The sequence below is a fragment of the Condylura cristata genome, unplaced genomic scaffold (assembly GCF_000260355.1).
Source record: "Condylura cristata isolate star-nosed mole 26May11 unplaced genomic scaffold, ConCri1.0 scaffold00023, whole genome shotgun sequence".
NCBI classification, from domain to species: domain Eukaryota; kingdom Metazoa; phylum Chordata; class Mammalia; order Eulipotyphla; family Talpidae; genus Condylura; species Condylura cristata.
The window spans coordinates 7922070-7943132 of record NW_004567124.1 but is presented as its reverse complement, the minus strand read 5'-3'; the positions used below and the strand labels follow the sequence as shown (position 1 = coordinate 7943132).

The window sequence follows — 21063 nt, the reverse complement described above, 5'->3', positions numbered from 1 at the left end:
ATGCATGCACAATCTATAGCATGAATTATTTTTTTAAATATATAGAATAGTTTACTAGAAACTATGTAGCCAGATGAGAAACTGTGTAAAAATTAATTTATGACCTAGTTCAAACCTTTAGATTAACTGAGGGTAACATGCATAGCCCCCGAAGTAAGAAAGCTACACTCTTATTTTGGTGAAATACAATCTGGTGACACCAGTTTTGCTGAGTGTTTCCGCACTAGTTCGATTGAGTTCTGTCATTTAATACTGTGTGAGCTCAGACAAGTTACTTGGCTTCTCTGAATCTCAATTATCTGGTGTGTAAAAGAGTGACTGTATCTTGTACATCAGTGGTTGGCCATGAGGATCAAATGAAAGGACAAATATGTAAGCACAATATATTCTAGAAAGCACCATGTATATTTAAATTCTGTTCAATAGCCTTTATATGATAGCTTAAGGCAATCCCATCACATCATGAACATAAAAACAGCTCCAAGAAAGAGCAGAGCTTGTAAGTTCTCATGAGAAGAAGTTATAACTATGTGGTAATGGATGTAACCTAGACTTATTGTGGTGATCATTTTGTAACATAAATTACATATCATTGTGTTGTACATCTGAAATTAATATAATGTTCTATGCCATAAATACCATATATGTTATATTTTAAAAAACAGCTCAAAGGATGATCAGGGCATAGAGGATTTTGGATTTTCGGAGTATCTTGCTCAGGAATTAATTCCATTTACCATTACTTATAGAAATATTTTTTTAAAGCCTTCACCGTCTGGGTTACTGGTTTACATACACTTTCATTCAATTCTCATGTCCTACTTTTTTTGTTTAAAATACAAGCCTGACCAGAGGACTAACTTCTAGTTCTGAATTCTCAAGTTGGACAGAGGTAGGACTGGAGAGAGGGGAGGGAGGACAGACCCATAATCAGAAGGGGAACTCCCAAATCCAAAATAAACATAGAACCACACAAAAATGCCCTCTGGAAGGCCTTTATTTGTGTTGGGATCATTGAAGTTCCTGGGTGGTGCTGAGCCCCACTTCCTGGTACTCCGTCCTGCAAAAAGGCATACCTGGTGCCGCTCGGCAGTGAGGGCAGTCAGTTGTGCCCCTGCCATCTATGTAAACACTGGGCAAAACATCTACCTTGACTACCCCTACCCATCCCATCAAAAGGCCCTTCTGCTGAATTTGTAACACAGCCAGGATAGCACTCAGTCTGCTGAAGCAGAGCTTACCGCTTAAAGTGAATTTCTGTTGGCTGGAGTCAAAGTTAGCCTTTACTTCAGGTTGTCTCCCCCTCACGTGTCATTGGGGCCAGCAGACAATGGGTCTCTGGAAAGCCAGGTACCATGATCACATTGATGTCTGTCACTCTATCCCCTGGTCTACAGCAGTCCTTTAACAGCAACCTCTTGCTGTTTCCAGATGGCATTAAAGGTCTTTGTCATTGAGAGGGCATTTAATCCAACTAAGGTATTCATTATTTACTGAACACTGAACAAGTCATCATGTGGAACAGAAACCATGCTAGATACCAGCAGCAGAAAGTGATTCATAGTGATTAAATGTTTTCAGCAGAAGACTGTGCAAAGGGCAACAGGAAAAAAGAGGGAAGGGACAGTTTAGTTCTTAGCAAAGTTTGGATTGGGGGAGAGGGTGCAGGGGGTGGCGACATGGATGGGAAAGGTTTCCAGAGGAAATGGCATTTTTGCTGAGCCTGGAAGGAGAAAACAGGGGCCGTAGTGCCCTAGGTGGGAGTAGCATGAATGAAGGAGGGGAGCCCCAGACACGTTCAGTCATCTTCTTCGCTATGAGTAGTGTTTTGTTGTGGAGAAAGGTGCATGAGGCCAGAAACAGGGTTAACGATGTCTAAGGAAGGCCTGAGTGACATGCCAAAACTGGGTTCATTTATTCTGTGGGTGACAGGCCTCATGACAGATTTCTGGGCAACAGCATCCCATGACCTGTCTTACCACAAATGCTTATTTTGGGGCCTCCCTGGTGGCGCAAGGGGTTAAAACATGCTATGAAGCTATCCGTAGCCACTGCAGAATGTTAATCAGATTCCCCGGCCAGACAGGTGACCCACATGGCACAGCAGACCTCTCCTGCCTTGCTCACTGAGCCCCACATTAGTGTATTTTAGTCAATACACCTGTTCTATTCCCCATTCTGTCTCCGGTGAATCCTCTCTCCCCTTTACCTCTTGCCTGCACCCCAGTTCTTATATGTATAAGTAAAGAAATCTTTTTAAAAAAAGAATGTTTATTGTATATTAATTTGTCCATTTCATCAGCTCTCTGCCACTAGGCTGGGAGCATGTCGTAAGGCAGGACACAATCTCAAGTGCTTAACACAACAGCTGAGCGTAAAAGGAGCCTACCCAATAGCAAGTGGAGGAGAGGTTGCTCACTTGGTGGAAAGTTATAGAATACAAGAGGGCAGGAAAATAGAGGTGGAGAATGAAAACCAGAAAGAAAAATATATTCAAAGAAAATGAATCTTATATGGTGGGAAATAACTTGGAGTCCTAAGTCCCCTCTGAACACCAGCTCTGGTCCTTTGCAAGGTCCACTTCATTTGGGAAAAGTTCCAAGCAGGAGCACACATATCCACATTCTGGCTCCAGGAAGTATCTTCCCAACCATGAGGTAACCCCACTGAATTCCAGCTACTCAGCACTTTCTGAAGATGCCCAGCTGGGCTTGAGCCAAGGGACGCATGGGCGGGCAGAGTACAGAGCTCAGCCTATACACTCTCAGGACATCTGGCTGAGGTGCAGCATCCTCACCCTACCTGCATCCAGGGGAAAACCAAACTGACTCCAGGTCGTCATGGGAATTATCCAAACTGAGTCTAGGAGCCAGACATGCCCCAGCAGCAGCCCCACCTAGTAACCAATATTAGCATTCTGCGGGGCAATGAGAATTATACCAGTAATGTTTGTTTTCCTAGTCTATCCGGACCCAAAACAGTAATAGGAGCTGTGTTTTCATCCCTTCTATTCTGGGAAGGGAAAGAACAATACTAGCTGCTATTACAGAGCACCTATTAGGTGTACTCAGCACCTAAGGTTTCCCTCTAAGCCTTAAAAAACAACTCTGTCCTTAGGGTTGTTGTTTTGTTTTTTTGATGGGTATTACTATCTACACTGAAGCTAAAAACAAAACCAAAAATCAAGATTCATTTATACCCTGGTACATGGTGGTGAGGATCAAGCCCTGATCTTCCCCCACATCAGCAAGCCCCCGCTTATGTCAACTAACAGCATGAACTTGCTGCAGTCACAAGACCTGAAGACTCCCAGACTCCTCTTCCCCTACTTCCTTCTTCTGTCAGACCCATTAGAACAAGACAAAAGAGCACATTTGGAAGCCAATCTCCTGAAGCCAACCAAGACATAAGGAAGACAAGTTAATTGCCCATCATATTATCAGGAAGGAGACACAGGCATAACCAGGTAGACTGTTCCTGCTTGGTGTCAGACCATCCTAAGTTCCGAAGGCTTGCCCAAGCCACAGCCTCCTGGGAAACTCTGGCTTTTACCCCAAAACACCTGAGTAAAACTCTGCAAGATGTCTTCTATTAGAGAAATTCAAAATACTTTAACAGTTGATATAAAGAGGGGGTAAGTGCAATGAGGAGACTCATTGAGGAGACTCCGTAAGGCAGAATAAGAACTAAGGAAAGATCCATGTGCCGGACCTGAGTCCAGACCCTGGCACAGTCACAGTGAGACCATGGGCATGTCATGCCCTCCCTGAACCAAGCCAGAATTTGGGAGTCATCCTGGACTCCACTCTTCCTGTTATCTCTCACATCTAACTAGGCACCCAGTCAGTCCTCAGAACAACCACTCTAACAGGTCTGAAATCCACCTCTTCTTCAGATTGGTTTGTCACTTGCCATATCTCAGCTGGATTACTTATGAGCCGTATAGCTGGACCCCAGCCTCTAAGCTGTCCCCATTTTACTCATCATCCCAATCTGAGGGATTCTTCTGAATACACCTCTGCTCACCATACCTCCCTGCTCACCTGCCATCCCACCCCCTCCACTCCCATCGCTCAGCATGAAGTTCACCCTTCTTGGTTCAGTCCCCACAACCTGTGTCCATTCCCTGCTCTCCTCCCTGCTTCTCCAGTCGTTCAGCACGTTTGCCTTTGTCTGCATTTCCCTGAATGGACTGTGCCAGTTCAGGACCATGTATATCTAGGTTTCTCCTCCTTAGAAGAAGCTCCCCCCCTCATAAGCCTTCTCAGTGCAGTCCTTCAAAATTCAATGCAAATATTACCGCTTCCAGGAAGGCCCCCAGGAAATCTCAGTCTGATTTAGATGTCTTCTTTACTGTCCCCAGTGCTCCTGTACTTTCCTCTATCTTAGCACTTAGAACTATTGATCTTTCTATTTTACCTCTTGCACTAAGTTCCCTAGAGAAGAGGCAGTAACCCCAGACAAGGACCTCGGTTGACAGTGTATCCGTAGAAACACCCAGGAAGCTTATCACAATGCTTGAACACAAAAGGGGTTTCTGGATAGAAAAAAGAATGGATCTCCACCCAGTAAATAGGCTTCAGAATCTTTATACTTTGGGTGTCTGAAAGGCTCATCAGTCTATGTGCTCGAGCTCAGTTAGTACAGGAAAACTGTTCCTTCCACTTTGCCCACACTCTTGCCTTATGAAGTCCTGTGTGGTCACAATGAACTTTCTCAACCCTGAAAACCAGTTATCACAAATGCTTGTGGCCCCTGGAAGTAGTTTTACAGCCATGGTATGGGGCAGAGTGGGGGATGGGGGCAGCCAGCAGTCCCTGGGCCCAAGACTCAGAACCTCTAGTCAAGGAATGCTGTGGCCTGGGCTGTGCTGGGTCCAGAGAGCTGGCCAACCTCAGCAGTCCTCCTCTGAATACTTCTAGTTCTGCTTGCTTGGGAGTTAGCACTTTGGTCACTGACAAATTCAGTCTTGTGAAACGTGCTAGGTTTCAAGTTTCCTATCATTGGTCTGTGTATTTAAAACTTACACCTCATCTGTTTCCTAAAAGAGGCAAGTAACATGTGGTCTGATTAAGAAGCTTCTTGCAGTTATACTCTAGGTGAAGAAAGCCTCACATGTGAAATGAAACTGAGGAGGTGGGAAAGAGTGTTGTCTTTTTTGCAGGAGCTCAGACTTCTCAACTGTCTTAGTGCGGGAGTGGCAGGCCAAGTGGGGGCTGGGCCACTCCTGGTGATGACATTAGAGGCAACTGGACCCATTCTTCCTAATGGACTCTCTTTCCTCATCCCCATCACTGACCTTAAGATCAAAGTGAGCGATTTTCTTGGCGTGAAGGTAGTTCACCCCGTCCAGGATCTGCTTGATGAAGCTGGTAGCCTCCTCCTCACTCAGCGACTCCTTCTGGGCCAGGAAGTCAAAGAGCTCTCCTCCAGACACTCTGCAAGACAGCAGCCCGGTCAGCCCTGTGTGTCACGAGGCCAGGCCAACAGCTGGCTCCTGACATAGACGCCCAGGTACCCTGTATTGCAGGATCCCTCCTCATCCATTGCTGAGGTTCTGTCTAGCCAACAGCGCGGATTGCCTTTTGTGAGCTGTGTTCTTCCCTTTCAATCACAAAGGCATGAATTATCCTTACAGTGTCAACAGAAGGGCCTCTGCTCACATCCTAGGCCCAGGTCCCCAGTTATCCTGAATATTACTCATTCCCCTCTGCATATGAGGAGAAGACAGGAACAAATATTATGGGGTGACTAAGCGGAATAACTGCTAGACCAGAAACTAGAGACCTAACTTCTAGTCACAGACCTTCCTTCACTTTCCTTTTCCAGACAAGCCATTTCCTCATCTGCAAAATGAACAGATCAGCTTAGATGGCTTCTGAAGCCCCTTTCTTTGATTTTGTAAAAGATGGTTTCTTCCATAGCCCAAGAGAATCTAGGCAAAGTCCCTAATTTAAATATAAAGACCCATTAGTTACATCCATCTCTAAAAAACCTAAAATATGATTTTTGGGCTCATAATCCATATTCTCTTACATTCAATGCTTGGTATAACAGGAATAGTAAGTGACAGAACAAAAAGATTCTCTCCTGTAAACACTATAAAATAGTATTAAATAGATAAAATAGATTTTATTTGCTAAATGTGGTAACCTTACAGAGTTGCTCATTCTCTACCAAATGCTGGGGTGTCCATCTAACACATATGTCTCTGAAGTTAAAACAAAGTCAAAGGGTGTCCCCAAAACACTCTCAGGAAGATATCTGGCTGAAGGTCTAGGAACTCAGGATCAGCTGGAGAACTTGTTCATATGCCGATTTCCAAGTCACACTACAGACCCTTCCAAACTCAGTTCTCCACATCAAGACCTTAGAATCTCTATTTTTGCAATAACACCACAATAATAAAAGGAATTAATAATCATTAAGCACCCTGTGCCAGGAACAAAGCTACATGTTTTATATACACTATCTCATTTAATCATCACAATACCTATAAGCTAAGGGCAATAATTTTCCAATTTCACATTCTCATAGCTGCTTCCTAAGGAGTCAGGATCTTGTTCTACCACATCTTTTGCCAATCTGGACTGGGGAAGTGGGCCTCGTGTTACTCACACTTCCTCCAGGCTGCTGGTCTCCGTTCCTGTGCTGTCCTTGACCTGTTTGCTGTTCAGCTCCTTTCCTCCCCTCATTTCCTGGCCCTATCACCATTCTGGCAGGTGGGGAACCCAGCTTTGAGGTAAGATTGAGGTAGCCAGAAGTTTTCCTTGAGAGGCCTTGAGCCTCTCAAGGGCATAAATTAGGGGCTTATCTTTGTGTCTAGCATCCAGTGCATAATAGAGGCTGAGTAAATATTTAGAATGTGGGGGAGGAGAAGGAAGGTGAAGGAGAAAGAGAGAGTGAGATAAGATGGCCCACGTAAGTACTGTCTGTAGAGCTGAGGGAGGGTCCCTCCCCTTCCCCTCCCCTCAGAGCGTAGGTAGTCGCTGGCGGGGAGCTGCCTTCACTAGGAGCACTAGGCTAGTGCACTACTTCCCCTGTGTCTCATGGGTGAGGTCACCCTCTGTCTCAGTCTACCAGGGACAGCTGCTGCAACTAGGGTCTCCTTACTTCCGCTAAAGGGGTAACCCTGAGTTTGCTCTGCAGGCAAAGCACCAGGTGAGTGACCAACATAGACTAAACCTTCACCTCGAGGCAGAGCATGTGACTCAGGTTTTCTTCTTGGAAAACAGAAACAAGGAAAAAACCCAGTCTCGCTGCTCCCTTTAGTGCTAGGTAAGGGTTGGATGGGGGTGGGAAGAATCTTGAGGTAAAGTAGGGCACACGCTACACGAGAACTCTGACAAAAGTCTTCGAAATAGATGTCATATAACATGTCATTGTAAGGTGGTGTGGTGGAAGAAGGTTTGCTTTAGAGTTTACTTAGATTGCCACCTATGTAATGTGCCACCCAAGTAATCTCTCACTTGAGCCTCATATTTACCTCAAGGGGAAGGTGGAACAGAGGCCCAAGAGAAGTATCCTGCCCAAGGTCACAGCTGGTAAGTGGAGAGCCTGGCCGTAGACCTGGACTTTGATCACTCAGTCTACTGTGTGTTTCTCTCACTCTGCCCTCTCCACATGACAAAGCCTGAGTTGCTGGTACAAAACAAACAACTCAAAACCACCCCAAGCCCTGGGTAGTCCTCTGACATTCCTGTTCAGCTGCACCTGTGTGGCTGTCATACTGGACTGTCATTATCTCTCTGCCTCCACAACTTGATTATCTTTGCTGCATTAACACCTAATGCACAACATATATTCAGTAAAAAACTGCGTAAATAAAAGAACAAAGCAAAGAAACAGCACATTAAAAATATCAACATGACATAGAATATTCAGTATCATCTGGAAGTAAAACCTTGGTAGCTTTAAGAGATAGGTCCAGAGTTCTTTGCATATTTTCAAATCCCCAGTGCCCCCTCTGAAGCACTCAGCACCCTGCCTGACTTGTTTTTAATACTCCCAGCCCCTCCCAGGTCATGTGAGGCTGTAACCTCAAGCACATCCTGCCATTTCTGTTAAGTAGAATGATACATAAATGTAAAGTAGTATGATAATGTAGGTATGTCCAGTAACTCAAAGCCACTAATGTGGACAGAGGTCCAGGCTGGGTGAGGACTTTGGGGGACAGTACTGTAACAGATACAGGTTTCATGAACTCCACCCCCACTCCAGATCCTGGAACTACAAATCCCATCAAAACCAATGAGAAGCACGCTGGGACCTGAGGGTGGAGCTGAGCAGCCAGGTTGGGATAAAACCATATATGTGGGCTCCAGGGGTGGGGGTGGGGGGATCGTGTCATCTGGCCTGGTGGGTCACAGCTGGTCGTTAGGTTCTTGATCAGCTTTCATTGTGCTATTGGCGTTCCAAGTCAGCAGAGCTGGTAGGACACTTTAGTTAATTTGTATTTCTCTCTCTCTCTTTCCCTGGGTTGTTCCTTTTCCTTTCCCTTTGTAAATAAACCATTATTGAACCTTTTTGTGTGTGTCCACAGTAGGATTGAATCTTAAGCGTGCGGGTGAGGATCCTTAGACAACCCAGCTCACATTGGGATGCCCTGTAACAGTACCAGCCATTCTGCTTGAAGGGATAATCTGGACAGGAAACAGAATAAGACATGATCTCCTCTGGATGAATATGGGTACAGCCACTGTGGCCCTTTTAGGATTGCTCCCAGAGACTTGGATAGGTAGAAGAAAGATAAACCTATGAGGGAAATGTCCAAGTCCTGGACGCCTAGACCAGGGAAGCTCACGTCAATGCTCAAGCATCTCTTTTCAAGGTCATCAAAGAGCCTGGATTTTATTTTTCTCCCTAAGAGTTTCTCCCAAGGGCTCACAGCCTCTGGTCATTTCTACCTCCTCTCAAAGTCTTCTCAATTTGCATTCCTAACTTTTTTAGCTTAAATATGAAAGCAAAACCTAACAGCCTGGCCTCTTCTGCTCTCCTCCCAGTGTCCCCAGGATCAATTCTCTTGCTATCAGTTCCCACAGTGCCTCCTTCCTACAGGTGGCTCTGCCTGCTAGATACACTTCTTAGAACTCTTTCTAGGACATGTGCTGAAAAGACCTGCGTAGGTAAAGATTGGGGAAGGGTGAAATTGGGGTTGCCGGGCCCAGGAAGCTGGCCTCAATTTGGGGAAGTGGAATCATATTGCTCCAGTGGAGCACTCTGCTGGTCTAATCTCTGGTATGCAGCCCACATGGAGCCCAGAAGGCCCCAGACCAGTTAGGGGCTATAGCTGGGAGGCCCCCTACCCTTCCAAGACTGATTGACTTGTGTTTAGTGCAAGCTGTCTATATGATATGAGTTTATCTATGAGAGGTTTTAAAATATTCTTTATGCCATAGAGAAGTCAATTTGTATGAACAATTAAATCCTTCCCAATCCTGCCTTCAGCAGGCCTGATCAGAAATGGCTATTGCCTAAGAGGTAGATAGAGTAATAACAGCTGATAGGAACTTAAAATCAGGGCTGGGCATGATCCCCTAGTACTGGCCACTTTAGCAGAAAGCAGGAAGAAGGACTGCATCGGACAATAGCTGCTGAAAGGGGCAGTGGATCACGACAGGCCTATCCACAAAGCCTGCAAATGCCTCATGCTGATCTACTGGGCAAGTCCTCTACCCTATTAGGGTACACAAAGGACTAAGCCACTATTGGTTCCTGAGTAGCCCTTTAGGGGTCACCAAATCCAACACTAAAGTCCATGAGAAGCCTTTCTCTTGTGGACGGTCTACCTTCTCAGACCCTGGTCACACATGGCTCAGCCACAGGCTTAGCAGTTCCTAGATTCCCTGAACATGCACTCTGAGAGCAATGAGGCAGCATGCAAGGAAAGGAGGAGACAGAGGAATTATGAACAGACAGAATTTAACAAATACAGAGTTCATATAACTCACGGGAGCACCAGAGTGACAAATAATGCCATGTATGGTGACAACGCACAAGAGGAGGACTCAACTCTTTTGCTGACATGAGCTCTGCTGGAACATACAGGCATAGCTCAAGAGCACCTCAGATCCCAGTTCCTGGGATTTTACAAGCAGAGGGAAGGAGGCAATTTACCCAGAAATGCCATTTGAAGTGATAATAAATATAATTTTATAACTATAAAGGGCAATAAGTAATGAACCAACCCTGTTTTAAAACACAGGACTCAGGGCTGGCAAGGCTGCAGGCAAGTAGGAACATTCCTCTGTACAGGTGGTACTGGTTGAGCAACGCCCCTCCTATAAAGTGAGGCCACTAAGAGTCCTAAAAATGTCAGCTTCATCTCCCTATACCTTCAGATTTATCTTAAAAAATTAATTCAAATTAACCTCTGGTGGCATAGGGTTAAAGATACAGGGCTATCAAGCTATCACCAACCACTGCAGCAGGAGTTTGACCCCTGGCTGGCCAGAGGGTTGATCCACATGGAGTAGCAGATCTCTCCTGTCTCACCCACTGCTCCCCTCAGCAGTGTATTTCAGTAGATCTGCCTGTCCTGCTCCCCACTCTGTCTCCGGTGAATCCTTTCACCGCCCCGACCCCTGCACTTCTAGCCTATACCCCAGTTCTGTGGGCATAAATAAATAAATCTCTTTTAAAAAAATGTTTATTAAAAAAAGAGTAGATAATTCAATGAAACATATTATAGTCAGTTAAAAGAAAAAGGAAACTATGGAATTATGTTAAGCAGGAAGAAAAGTAGAACAGGAAATGGTACAAGTCTAGCGGTAGTAAACATGTAGATAAAGAGTGAGAGGAATCACAGAAAAACAAATGTTTGGGTGGTAGGATTATGAATATAATTTCTTATCAGTTGCTGTAAAGTTTTTCTGATAACAGACTTTTGTAGAAGTGGCCTGGACTTCCCCAGAAACTTATGCATCTCATCCTCTATTAGAAACCAGTGTGCCAACTGCTGGCCCTTGGCCTTGGGCCATGCCGCCCCTCAGGCTGTCCACATGTCTGGTCACAACTGTGGGAATCCACAGCCTTGTCTAAGCCCAAAGGCTGAGGGGTGCACAGGAGAAACACGAGGACACTGGGAGTTAGAGAAAGGAGAGGTACAATGGGTGATCCTATGCATTTAAACACAGAGATCAAAAATTTACAATAAATGCAAAAATATGCAAATACCCATCTGTTACATAAATATACATCCTGGCAACATCAAAATACAGTTTTCTGTTAGAATGTTCTCAAATGTTAGGTGGTACACCTAACCTATAGGCAGGTTAAGAATGGCTACCTGGTTTATAAGTAAGATCTGAAACTCAGTGGGGAGGTGACTTGCCCAAGGTCACAAAGTCAGGGATTGTTGAGACAAATGCCACCACTCCCTGGCTAACCAGCAGATGCAGGCATGCTTAAGAGGCTTAGAACATTCCTAACAAGGGCTGCTGCTTAAATGGACAGCCATCATGACCTGTGCCACCGCCCAACTCAAACTCTGTTGCTGCCAGAACCCAGCTCCCCATTCCATGGAGACACTTCCAGAAGAGACACCACATGCTCATACATGAGCAGCATGGACTCAAGTCCTGGATCTACCACTTCCTGCCATTGGTTCTAGGACCTTGTCGGGGACCAACTATCTCAGCGTTTTTATTGATAAATGGGGGTGATAATCTCTGTGTAACTGAATTGTAATGAGACACTGTGAACACACAGTTATTCTCCATGGTAGTAGGACATGTCCCTCATCACAGTGGGGACTGAACAAGATGACAACCATAAAGCACCTAACAAATGCTTAGTTTAAACTAGGGTACACTAAGTTATTACAATAAGAAAGGCATCAAACACAGCACAAATGAGGCAGATTTTTCCAGGAAAAGGCTAGAGAAGGACTTGGCAGAGATTGAGGATGTTTGTTCTTCTGCTCCTCATAATACAGACCCCTCCCTGACAGGCTTCTCTGCTCCCTATCTCCTCTCATCCTCCCACAAGCTCTCAGTCAGGAAATGACCCCAGAGTCAGCCATTTCTTCCCCTTGATCCCTAGGGACCAATGAAAGCCAGGCCTAGACCCTTGGCCTGATCTGCAGCTCAGCAAGCTGGCCATTACTTTGGCCCAGATTCGGGAGAATGAAGGGAAAGGAGAGAAAGTGTTCTGGCTCCTGAACCCCACCCCTCCACGCCCCTCCTCTCTTCACCCCTCCCCACCACATCCCCCCCCGTCCCTTGCATGCCATCCCGCCCCCCCCCCCACCCATTTCATCTCCTTGGGATTGAGTTGAGGTTTGGCTACTGCTGCCCTGTGCGGTCTGTGCTGGAAGTTCTCACTGCCCTGACTGCCACGCTGCTCCCCACACGTTGCAGGACCCCACTCACAACTCCAGGATGAGCACCACGTCGCTGCGGCTCTCATAGACATCGTGCAGCGTGATGACGTTGGGATGTAGCACTTGCCGCAGGATGCTCACCTCCCGCTCAATCTCCTCCCGGCAAACACCCCGCCTACTGGCCCGGTTCTGTCGCTTCTTGATGAACTTGGCCGCATACTCCAGTCCCGTGCTCTTCTCCCGACACTTCTTCACTATGGCAAACTGGCCACTGTGGGGACAGACGCACACAGTTAGGGTGTCCCTGAGGCCGTGAGTGATGTGGTGGGCTGTTAGCTCCAGGCCACACGCATTCAGTCATTCTGCCTGCCTAGGACAAATCATGCAACTAGCCAGCAGCCCCAGTAACTGAGATGGGACAGGAGAGGGGCTTCTCTTTCTGTTCATATGATTCCTTTACCTTTTACTGTGAAGGAATGTGAGTGTTGCTATTCGCAATATACATATGTAAACACCCAGGACCTGAAAGTTTGATTGGATCAAGGTGACCACAGCCAAAGCCTCAGTTTTAAGTCTACTATGCATCCGATGAAATAAGTTTACAGAGCATTAGAAAAGATTAATTAAGGAAAAACAAAAAAGATCAGCATGGTCAAAATATTAATGGCAGCAATCTTCCCTTTGGTCTCCCTTTGGAGCAAGCACAGATGCATCTGTTTGGAATTGGGACGGGACAGTTGGGAGGGGACAAACAGCCCTATCATCTCATACATGCATTCTCCCCCTTCCCCCCCTCCCCCAGGACTCTCCCAACAAATAAAATCTCAGAGACCTGAGGGAAGAAGGAGCTGTTGATAACTATAGTGGAAATTCATCATAGTAGGGGACTGATTAGACCCTGGAGTTGTAAAATGTAAGGAAACTGAGGAATAAGAGAGATCAAGTGACTCCCCTGGGGTCATCAGAGTTAAAGGCACAGCCAGGCACAGCCCATTGTGCACAAAGCTTATAAGACAGTTAGAGGAGTCAAGGCTATGCTAATGCCCTTTAGGGTTGGGCCTGGAAACTCTTTGCCCCAGGATCAAGAGAGCCATTGTGGAATGGGGTCCACGCCAGCATGGCGGGCCAGCCCTGAGTCAATGTCCCCCAGTGTTCTAGCAGCTGCCTACCACACAGGGAAAGGAAGCAAATATCCACTTTACCTTCTCATTTTAGGCCCCACTAAGCCCCTGGAAATCACCTCTCCCAGGGGATCTCCTACTTCCCTTCTATAATTTTCCACCATTGCTTCATGTTATCTTGCCACCCACAATACCTATTGCTTGAGCTAGAACTCAAAGCTTTTTTTTAAAAATTATTTATTTATACATACAAGAACTGGGGTACAGGCCAGATGTGTGAGGGGGTGAGAGGATTCACCAGAGACAGAGTGGGGAACAGAACATGTTGACAGATTGAGAAAAACACACTGCTGAGGGGAACAGTGGGTGAGACAGAAGAGTGTGCAAGCCATGTGGGTCACCTCCCTGGTTGGGGATTGAACTCTTGCTGCAGTGACTACGGACAGCTTCACAGTGCTGTGCTTTAAGCCCTTGTGCCACCTGGGAGCTCCCCTAGGACTCAAAGTTTTAAGAGTTAGCTTAACAAGGAAACACCAATCTCCACACTTAGGATGTATTCTCTCAGTGGGTCTGTGGTAAGAGTTACACACACTGAAATACACTTGGATATTTGCCGTAATCTCAGAAAATGGCATTTTATCTGAACCATTCACTACTGATGAGGCAGACTTTAAATAAACTTAAGTGACAAACGGAAATAAAAAAACAAGTTAAGCAAAAGCTAGAAATAGGTACCCAATACTTAATAACATTCTCTGTCAATGACCTTAGAGAAGTCACCAAACCCATAGGCACCTATCTCTCTACCCCCTCATGCTCCATCACTAATGTTGCCTGAGCATCTGCTCCATGTCAAACTCTGGGGCAGAGACCAACGGCACAGCTCTCTCTCCAGAGAGAGCTCTGCCATCAGGGCCTGTGACCAGGCTGAGCTGGACAGGGAAAGCTTCGTGGCACCAAATTTCTATTACATTGTCAGCTACAATTTCAGCTGTTTATGCCACCAAATATTAGTTCTGGGCTATCCACACAGTAGAGACTGATGCAGGTGGAGTGAAGCCAGACCTCTGAAAGCCACGGTGAACACATTCAGTAAGTTCTCCAACACAGCTGGTCACTTGAAGTCACTCTGGGCCTCGGGGTACATCAGGTCCCTTAATGGGTGCCAGCAAACACTTGACTAAGCTTCCATTCCCAGGTTACTGTGTGTCTCTTGGTCATGATGACCAGGCTCCTCTTCTCTTTCTGACACCTCTTGGGACTTGGCATCAGCAGCCCTGAGCCAATATTTGGAGGCATAAATAGCTGAAATTGTAGTCAGTGGACAACGTAATATAAATTTGGTCCCACAAAGCCTTCCCTGTCCAGCTCTGAGAGGATTTGCTCTTTTGAGCTGACCGATGGGGAAACCAATGCTTAAAGATTATAAGCAATTTATTTAAGCTTGTAGAGCACAGAAGTAGAAGTGCAGGGTTTTTTATAAAGCAGAACTAAATCTTACAGTTTCACCTTGACAAACTTCCTCTTTCATGGGAAAAATGGAGACATTTTTCTATAGCACATGCTTGAAAAATTCCTCAAATTCTCATAAAGCAAACGAGTGTTTGCTTTTCCTGGTTGAGTTTTCTCTTCGTAAGAGCAAGTAAGGCACTGAAAGGGTATCAGGCCTAACATGGAGTCATGGTCCTTCTGCCAAAAGGCAGTATTTTGAGAGTGAGTGACTAATCCTGAGACAAATACCAGGTAACACCCCCCTGGTCTTCACTCTCTTTGTGGGAGAGGAATCCTCATCTCAACCACTTAGGAGGTGGGGAGTAGGGTTGAGAGCCTCAGGAGAGCTACTTGCTGGCTTTCCCCTCTCCTGGGGTGGTTTGGGGAAGAGTGGGGAACATACCCCACTAGAGGGGCCCCCAAGTCACAGAAGGCTTTGGGCAGCAGAGCAAGCCTCAAGGTCAGATAGGCCTGACTTCAGGAAATTATGCAGTCACTGAAAGAAAGTGGTTACCAGCTCTGAGCATCAGTTTCCTCATCCATAAAATGGGACTCATGATTTCTACTAGGGAAGTGGAAGGCTGGAAGTATCTGTAATGGTGGCCCACAATCACTAATGGTAGCTGTTATTTATGTTATTAGTTTGTTGCTCATGTAAAGGCTGAACAAGAAGCACTGGGCACAGATGTCACTAATTTAAATCATCTGTGATATGTGGCCAGGGAAACAGAACAGTTTTAAAAGACAGACCCCCCACTCTCCACCTCTGATGATTACAGAACAAATATAGCCAGATATGGGATTATTTCTGTTTGAAGCAATTAAACTCTTTTCATCCTTAGAGCAGTGGTTCTCAACTCTGTACATCTGAGTCATCTGGGGAATTTTACACTTGATCTTAGCCAAAAATCCAAGAAGCAATATCTGGGGAATTTTAAAGTGTGGAGTCAATCCCCCAAAGAGGGTCAGACAGGCTTCTCAGTGTTCCCAGAGTAGGACTCTAGTCACTTCAGTATGGGAGCCACAGGTCAATCAAGGCCCTGTGAGCCTCAAGAGGCCTGTTACCCTTATTTAAAGAATGCCACTTATTTTGGGTTGAGAGGAATAAAGGCTAGAAGATTTTGTCCTTGCCTAAGTCCTTCACTCCTCCCTAAAAAGAGATACCTAGAAGAAGAGTTTGGAGGGTCTCATCCAGCTGTAGGTTATCCTCTCTAGGAATCTTACCTTTACTCTGAAAATAAGGATGAGGTAACTCCGGTCTGTCATGTGAAGCTTCCTCCTCTCTATGCTGCCTCAGGTCCCAAAACTCAGGATAATTATTCATGTCTGCTCTATTCATCTTTAGAATTTAATACCATGTAAATTCGTTATATGTATGTAATTAAGTTGATTTTTCCTTTGCTAAACAGATAATGTTTTGATTATTCATCCTGTCTGAGAAGAGTCCAGAGGAATACAAAATTATTTCTTTTGCTCCCAAACAAAAGCTTCTGGGGGCTGGGTTCCATCTCCAGAGGTTCTGCTCTCCTGGGTCTGGGCTGCAGCCTGGGAATAGAGATTTAGAAGTTCCCCAGTGATTCTGATGTGCAGCCATAGGTTGAGAAACATCAACAGTTCTCTGATTATCTCCATTTTACAGACAGAGAAACACTAAAGTAAAGAAGCACTAAAGTATGTTTTGTCTTGATGCAGTGGATGGTAGAACCTATTTACAATAGGCAATTTTGAGGACCCTGGGGTGACCTTACCCTACTCAGTAACAGTATGAAACAAGGACTTTACCACCCAATACTGTAGAGAGGTGCAAGGTGTGGACGGGTGGAACTCTGTGCCTGAGGCTGACTTGCAAGTCACTTAAAGGGCTTAGGGAGGGAGAGTAAATCTATTAGACACAAACTACTTTCCTCCTTCTGCCAGCACTCTTCTCCCGAAATTATGTCAGGAACACACCCCTCTTTCAGTTTCTCACTTACTCATCACTCCAGGAAAAGGAGCAGTCTGCATAGACATGAATGTCACAGAGAGATGAGTCTCAGTGACCCAGGGGTCACCCCATGAAGGTCTCCTGCTGTCTGCCCAGGAATCAAGGAAAAGAAAGAAGTAAATCTAAAACAGATTCTCAGTGCCAAGAAATGCAAATCAAAACCACAACAAAATATCACCTCAGACTGGTGAGAATGGCTAACATCAAAAGTAAAAAAAATAAGTACTGACAAGGTGTGGAGAAAAAGGAACCTTCAGAGTTGGTAGGAATGTAAATTGCTGCTGCCACTATGGAAAACAGTCCAACTGCTGGACAACTGAATCAAGATGTGGTGTAACCACTTGGTGGAAAACCATTAAAAAGGTGAAACATTGCCATTTGCATTAATATGAATAGATCTTAAAGCGATTATGCTAAGTGAAATTAGCAAAAAGGAGAAAGACAAATACTATATGATTTCATTCATTTGTGAAATATGAGGAGAAAAAGGCAAATGAGTAAACAAAACTGAAACAAAACCAAACTGTAGATTCAGCCAACAGGTGGTTACCAGAAGGGACAAATGGAGGTGGTCTGGGGTAGTAACCTAGAGAGGACCAACTGGTTGTTGGTGAATGATGATTGGACATTTGATGGTAGGTGTAGTGTCATATATAGAGTTGCTGAGGTGAGAAATTATACATCTGAAACATATTCATCAATGGCATAACTGAATTGCTGATGCATGGTGATAGTAGAAAGCAGGAAATTTTGCATTCAATTTTTTTCATAGGCTTTATTTCTCCAAAGACAATGTGCCCCTCATGGTCTGCTTGAAGTTAGACCACTCCCACTACCCAGCCACCTCACCTTTCATGGTAAAATCACGGCTAACCAGTTTTGTTCTGGTAACCACCAAGGGCTGATTGCCAAAGGTGTCCTAGAAGGTCTGTGGACATGTTACAGGGCACCCAGTGTGAACTGGGCCGCCTGTCTGTGGGGCCTCACCCACACGCTTAAAATTCAGTTATACTGCAGGCACACAGAAAAGGGTCAAAATAGGTTTATTTACAAAAGGGGAAAAGAAAGGGAAACAACAACTGGAATATCTTACCAGCTGGACTGACTGGGAGCTCTGGTAACAAACTGAAAGCCCCAGGTCTTGCGGTCCCGAGAACCGTTTCCTGAGCGCAATGGCGCCCTATTTATCCCCCAATGTCCCAGAATGCCTGCTGAGCTCCGTCCTTGGGTCCTTGCAGTTCTCTCCCTGGTACTGCTGGGAGTTGTAGTTTCCAATCACTGGAATAGGGGGTAGAGTCCAGAAAGCTGGAGTAGGGGGTGGAGTCCACAAGACTCTGCAGAGTTCCTTTAGGACATCCTTCCCCTTAACAGAGTGGGCCGAACTTCTTCCCTTTGTCAGACAACTTTAAAGTGTCCATGAACTGAGTGACTTTGCCCCCAGTTCTCCAGTTTATCAAGGTGGTGATGAAGCAGAACTCTGCAGTATCAGGGACCAAATACCATGTCAAGGGAGTGGTATCAAATAGGAAGCATTCCAAGCAGAAGGATGTAGAAACCAGGTTCCTCCTTCCCCTTCCCCAAGGGTCACTGCAGTTCCTCTTCCCACACTGGAGAACAATGAGTTTGATTCCTCCGGAATTACCCTGCAAGTTTTCAGGGCCATAAGGCAGGGATAAGCTTAGAAGTTTCCAAGCAAGGCTGCCCAGGTGCAACCTAGCAGGCGGGGCAGTAAGATCTTCAGCTAACCCAAATCTCCAAGGAGTAGCTCAAATCTACAGTGGAAACCAGGTCAGCCTGGTCAGAGGGCCCACACCCCAACCCCAAGGCAATAGCTTATTGGGGAATGGTATCACTGAGTCCCTGCCCCATGCCCCATGCCAAGTCTGACTGTGATGTCCCTGTGCTGACTTTGCCCCTTATTGTCTCTCCCCTTTCCAATTAATCCAACCTCTAGCCAGGCTACTCCTAATTCCCATGAACAAAATTGGCCCCCACCCCCACCTTGCCATCCAAACTGTTTTAGGTTACTTATATTCAAGTCCAGGATTTAGAGTCAAGAAACCTAGGTTCTATTTCCAGCTCTACTACATTCAGTAAATCACATAACTCTTGAGTCTCTATTTCTTCATGTGTAATATAGTCATAAGAATATTGCAATCTCACCAGACTGTTATGACAAAGAAACGAGGCAAGTACGTGAAAGCACTATGTAAACTCTATCTGTAAAAGTGAATTATACTTCCCATCCCCTGGATCTTCCCATCATTTTCCTATCCCAGCATATTCTTGAACCTGATTTTACCCACATGAATCCCATTCTCAAGTCCCAGCTGAAAAAAATATTAAGAAGAATCATAGCAGCTGCAAAGCAAGGTTCCCAGTGTTGTTAGGATCCAAAAGGTAGAGGACACTTCAGGACACAGTTATCCAGGGTCAGGACAAACAAGGGACCAGATATCCAGGAAGCCAAAATAGTGATGAAGAAATAGTTACCAGAAGTTATAGCTGGAAGCAGGTTAGTTCCAGACCAAAGGAATGAGGGTAAGAAGCAAAAAGTTACCACTAGCTAGGAGGGCAGAAGGAAGAGAAGTCTACAGGAAGGGGCCTCCCTAGTGGCCAATAGGTTAGGACGCAGCACTGCAAGCTGGCCACAGCCGTTTCAGTGCAAGTTTGATCCCCGCCCGGGAGGTGACCCACATGGCACGGCAGCCCTCCCCAGACCCACCCGCTGCTCCCCTCAGCAGTGTGCTTCATTCAATCTGCCTGTTCTGCTCCCTACTCTGTCTCTGGTGAAGCCTCTCACCGCTGCTGCTCCTCTGGCCTGTACCCCAGTTCTGTATGAATAAATAAATAAATCTTAAAAAAAAAAATGTAGACCAGCACTAGTCAAGGGCCTTTTCTCCCAGCTGGTGACCCAGACTATCCTCTCTGACATGTTGTCAATACCTTTCTGGCCTCCTGACAATAGCTTTAAAATTTATTTGAGGTGGCCCTCCCTGGTGGTGCAGCAGGTTAAAGCACAGCACTGAGAAGCTAAAGCAACTTCGCATGAGTTCGATTCCCGCCTGCCCCGGAGGTGACCCCATGGCATGGCAGACCTCTCCGGACCCACCCGCTGCTCCCCTCAGCAGTGTACTTCATTGATCTGCCTGTTCTGCTCCCCATTTTGTATCTGGTGAAGCCTCTCACCTGAGCCTCTAGCCTGTACCTCAGTTCTGTATGCACAAATAAATAAATCTTTAAAAAAAATTTATTTGAGGTATGCAAACCTCTCTTCAGTAAATCTTATACATGAACCCACTATACAAAAAGTATGCTCCATTTGGGGGCTAAGGCACTCAGAACTTACCTACTCAGAGCAGAGGTGCTCAGGGAAGTCTGAAGGAATTGGGGCTAACACCAATCCTTTCTCAATCAACGCTAAAGTGCCCATGAAGTCAAAAGGGGATTCGTAGAACCCCCAGTGCCCCAGAGAACACAGCCTGAGAAGCACGTATAACTTGGAAACACACATTTTGTTTGATATATTTTCATACTGTATATGAAAAAAGAAAGACAGAAAACACTGATGCTTCTCAAAATTATTATCTAGTCTTTCGAGAAGTCACTCTAATCAAGCCAAGCTTAGAGAATACATGTAGGATAAACATCAGGAACCAGAAGTCCCCGGGTAGCTGAACCCTGACCTATACATGGCCTCTGTCCACAACACCACAGGTGTCTACTGGTATTGGCCGGCAGCAGCTGCTTTTACCAGTTGGCGCACTTAACTCTCTGGCCTGCAGACTAACTTCCTTCCTCCCCACGTTTTGTTTTTTCTTTTTTTGGACATAAAAAAAACTCCTAAAGCATAAAATGAAAGGAATTGTTGAACAGAGTCAAATCAGGCTGAAGTCTGATTATGTTTTTTGAATCTATTTTTAAGCAGAAGCACATTTTTGATGTTATTGTCAAATAGATATGAGCTCACAAGTCCAAGGTCTCAAATAAATTAGGCTCAGTTTAAGTTGGACTTGGATATAGAGAAACACAACTCAGTTTCCTCCAGGGTTTCCCTCAGTCAAGAGTCTAGATTCCAGATACTGACATGATGCAGTTTCTGTGGCAGAGTTAGGCTCGGAGGATACCACCCTCCCACCCACCCA

At 45.5% G+C, this 21063-nt stretch overlaps 1 protein-coding gene across 2 annotated transcripts in view; it reads right to left on the bottom strand.

The window, feature by feature from the left end:
- DAPK2 (death-associated protein kinase 2) overlaps nucleotides 1-21063 on the bottom strand; it is a 107279-nt gene that overhangs the window by 37284 nt on the left and 48932 nt on the right. For both annotated transcript variants that reach the window (XM_012728487.1, XM_012728488.1), the window contains exons 3-4: nucleotides 12372-12593; nucleotides 5300-5438 (exon numbers count right to left, since the gene is read on the bottom strand). In XM_012728487.1, coding sequence (XP_012583941.1) covers nucleotides 5300-5438; nucleotides 12372-12593 — 361 coding nt within the window. The remainder of the gene's footprint in view (nucleotides 1-5299; nucleotides 5439-12371; nucleotides 12594-21063) is intronic.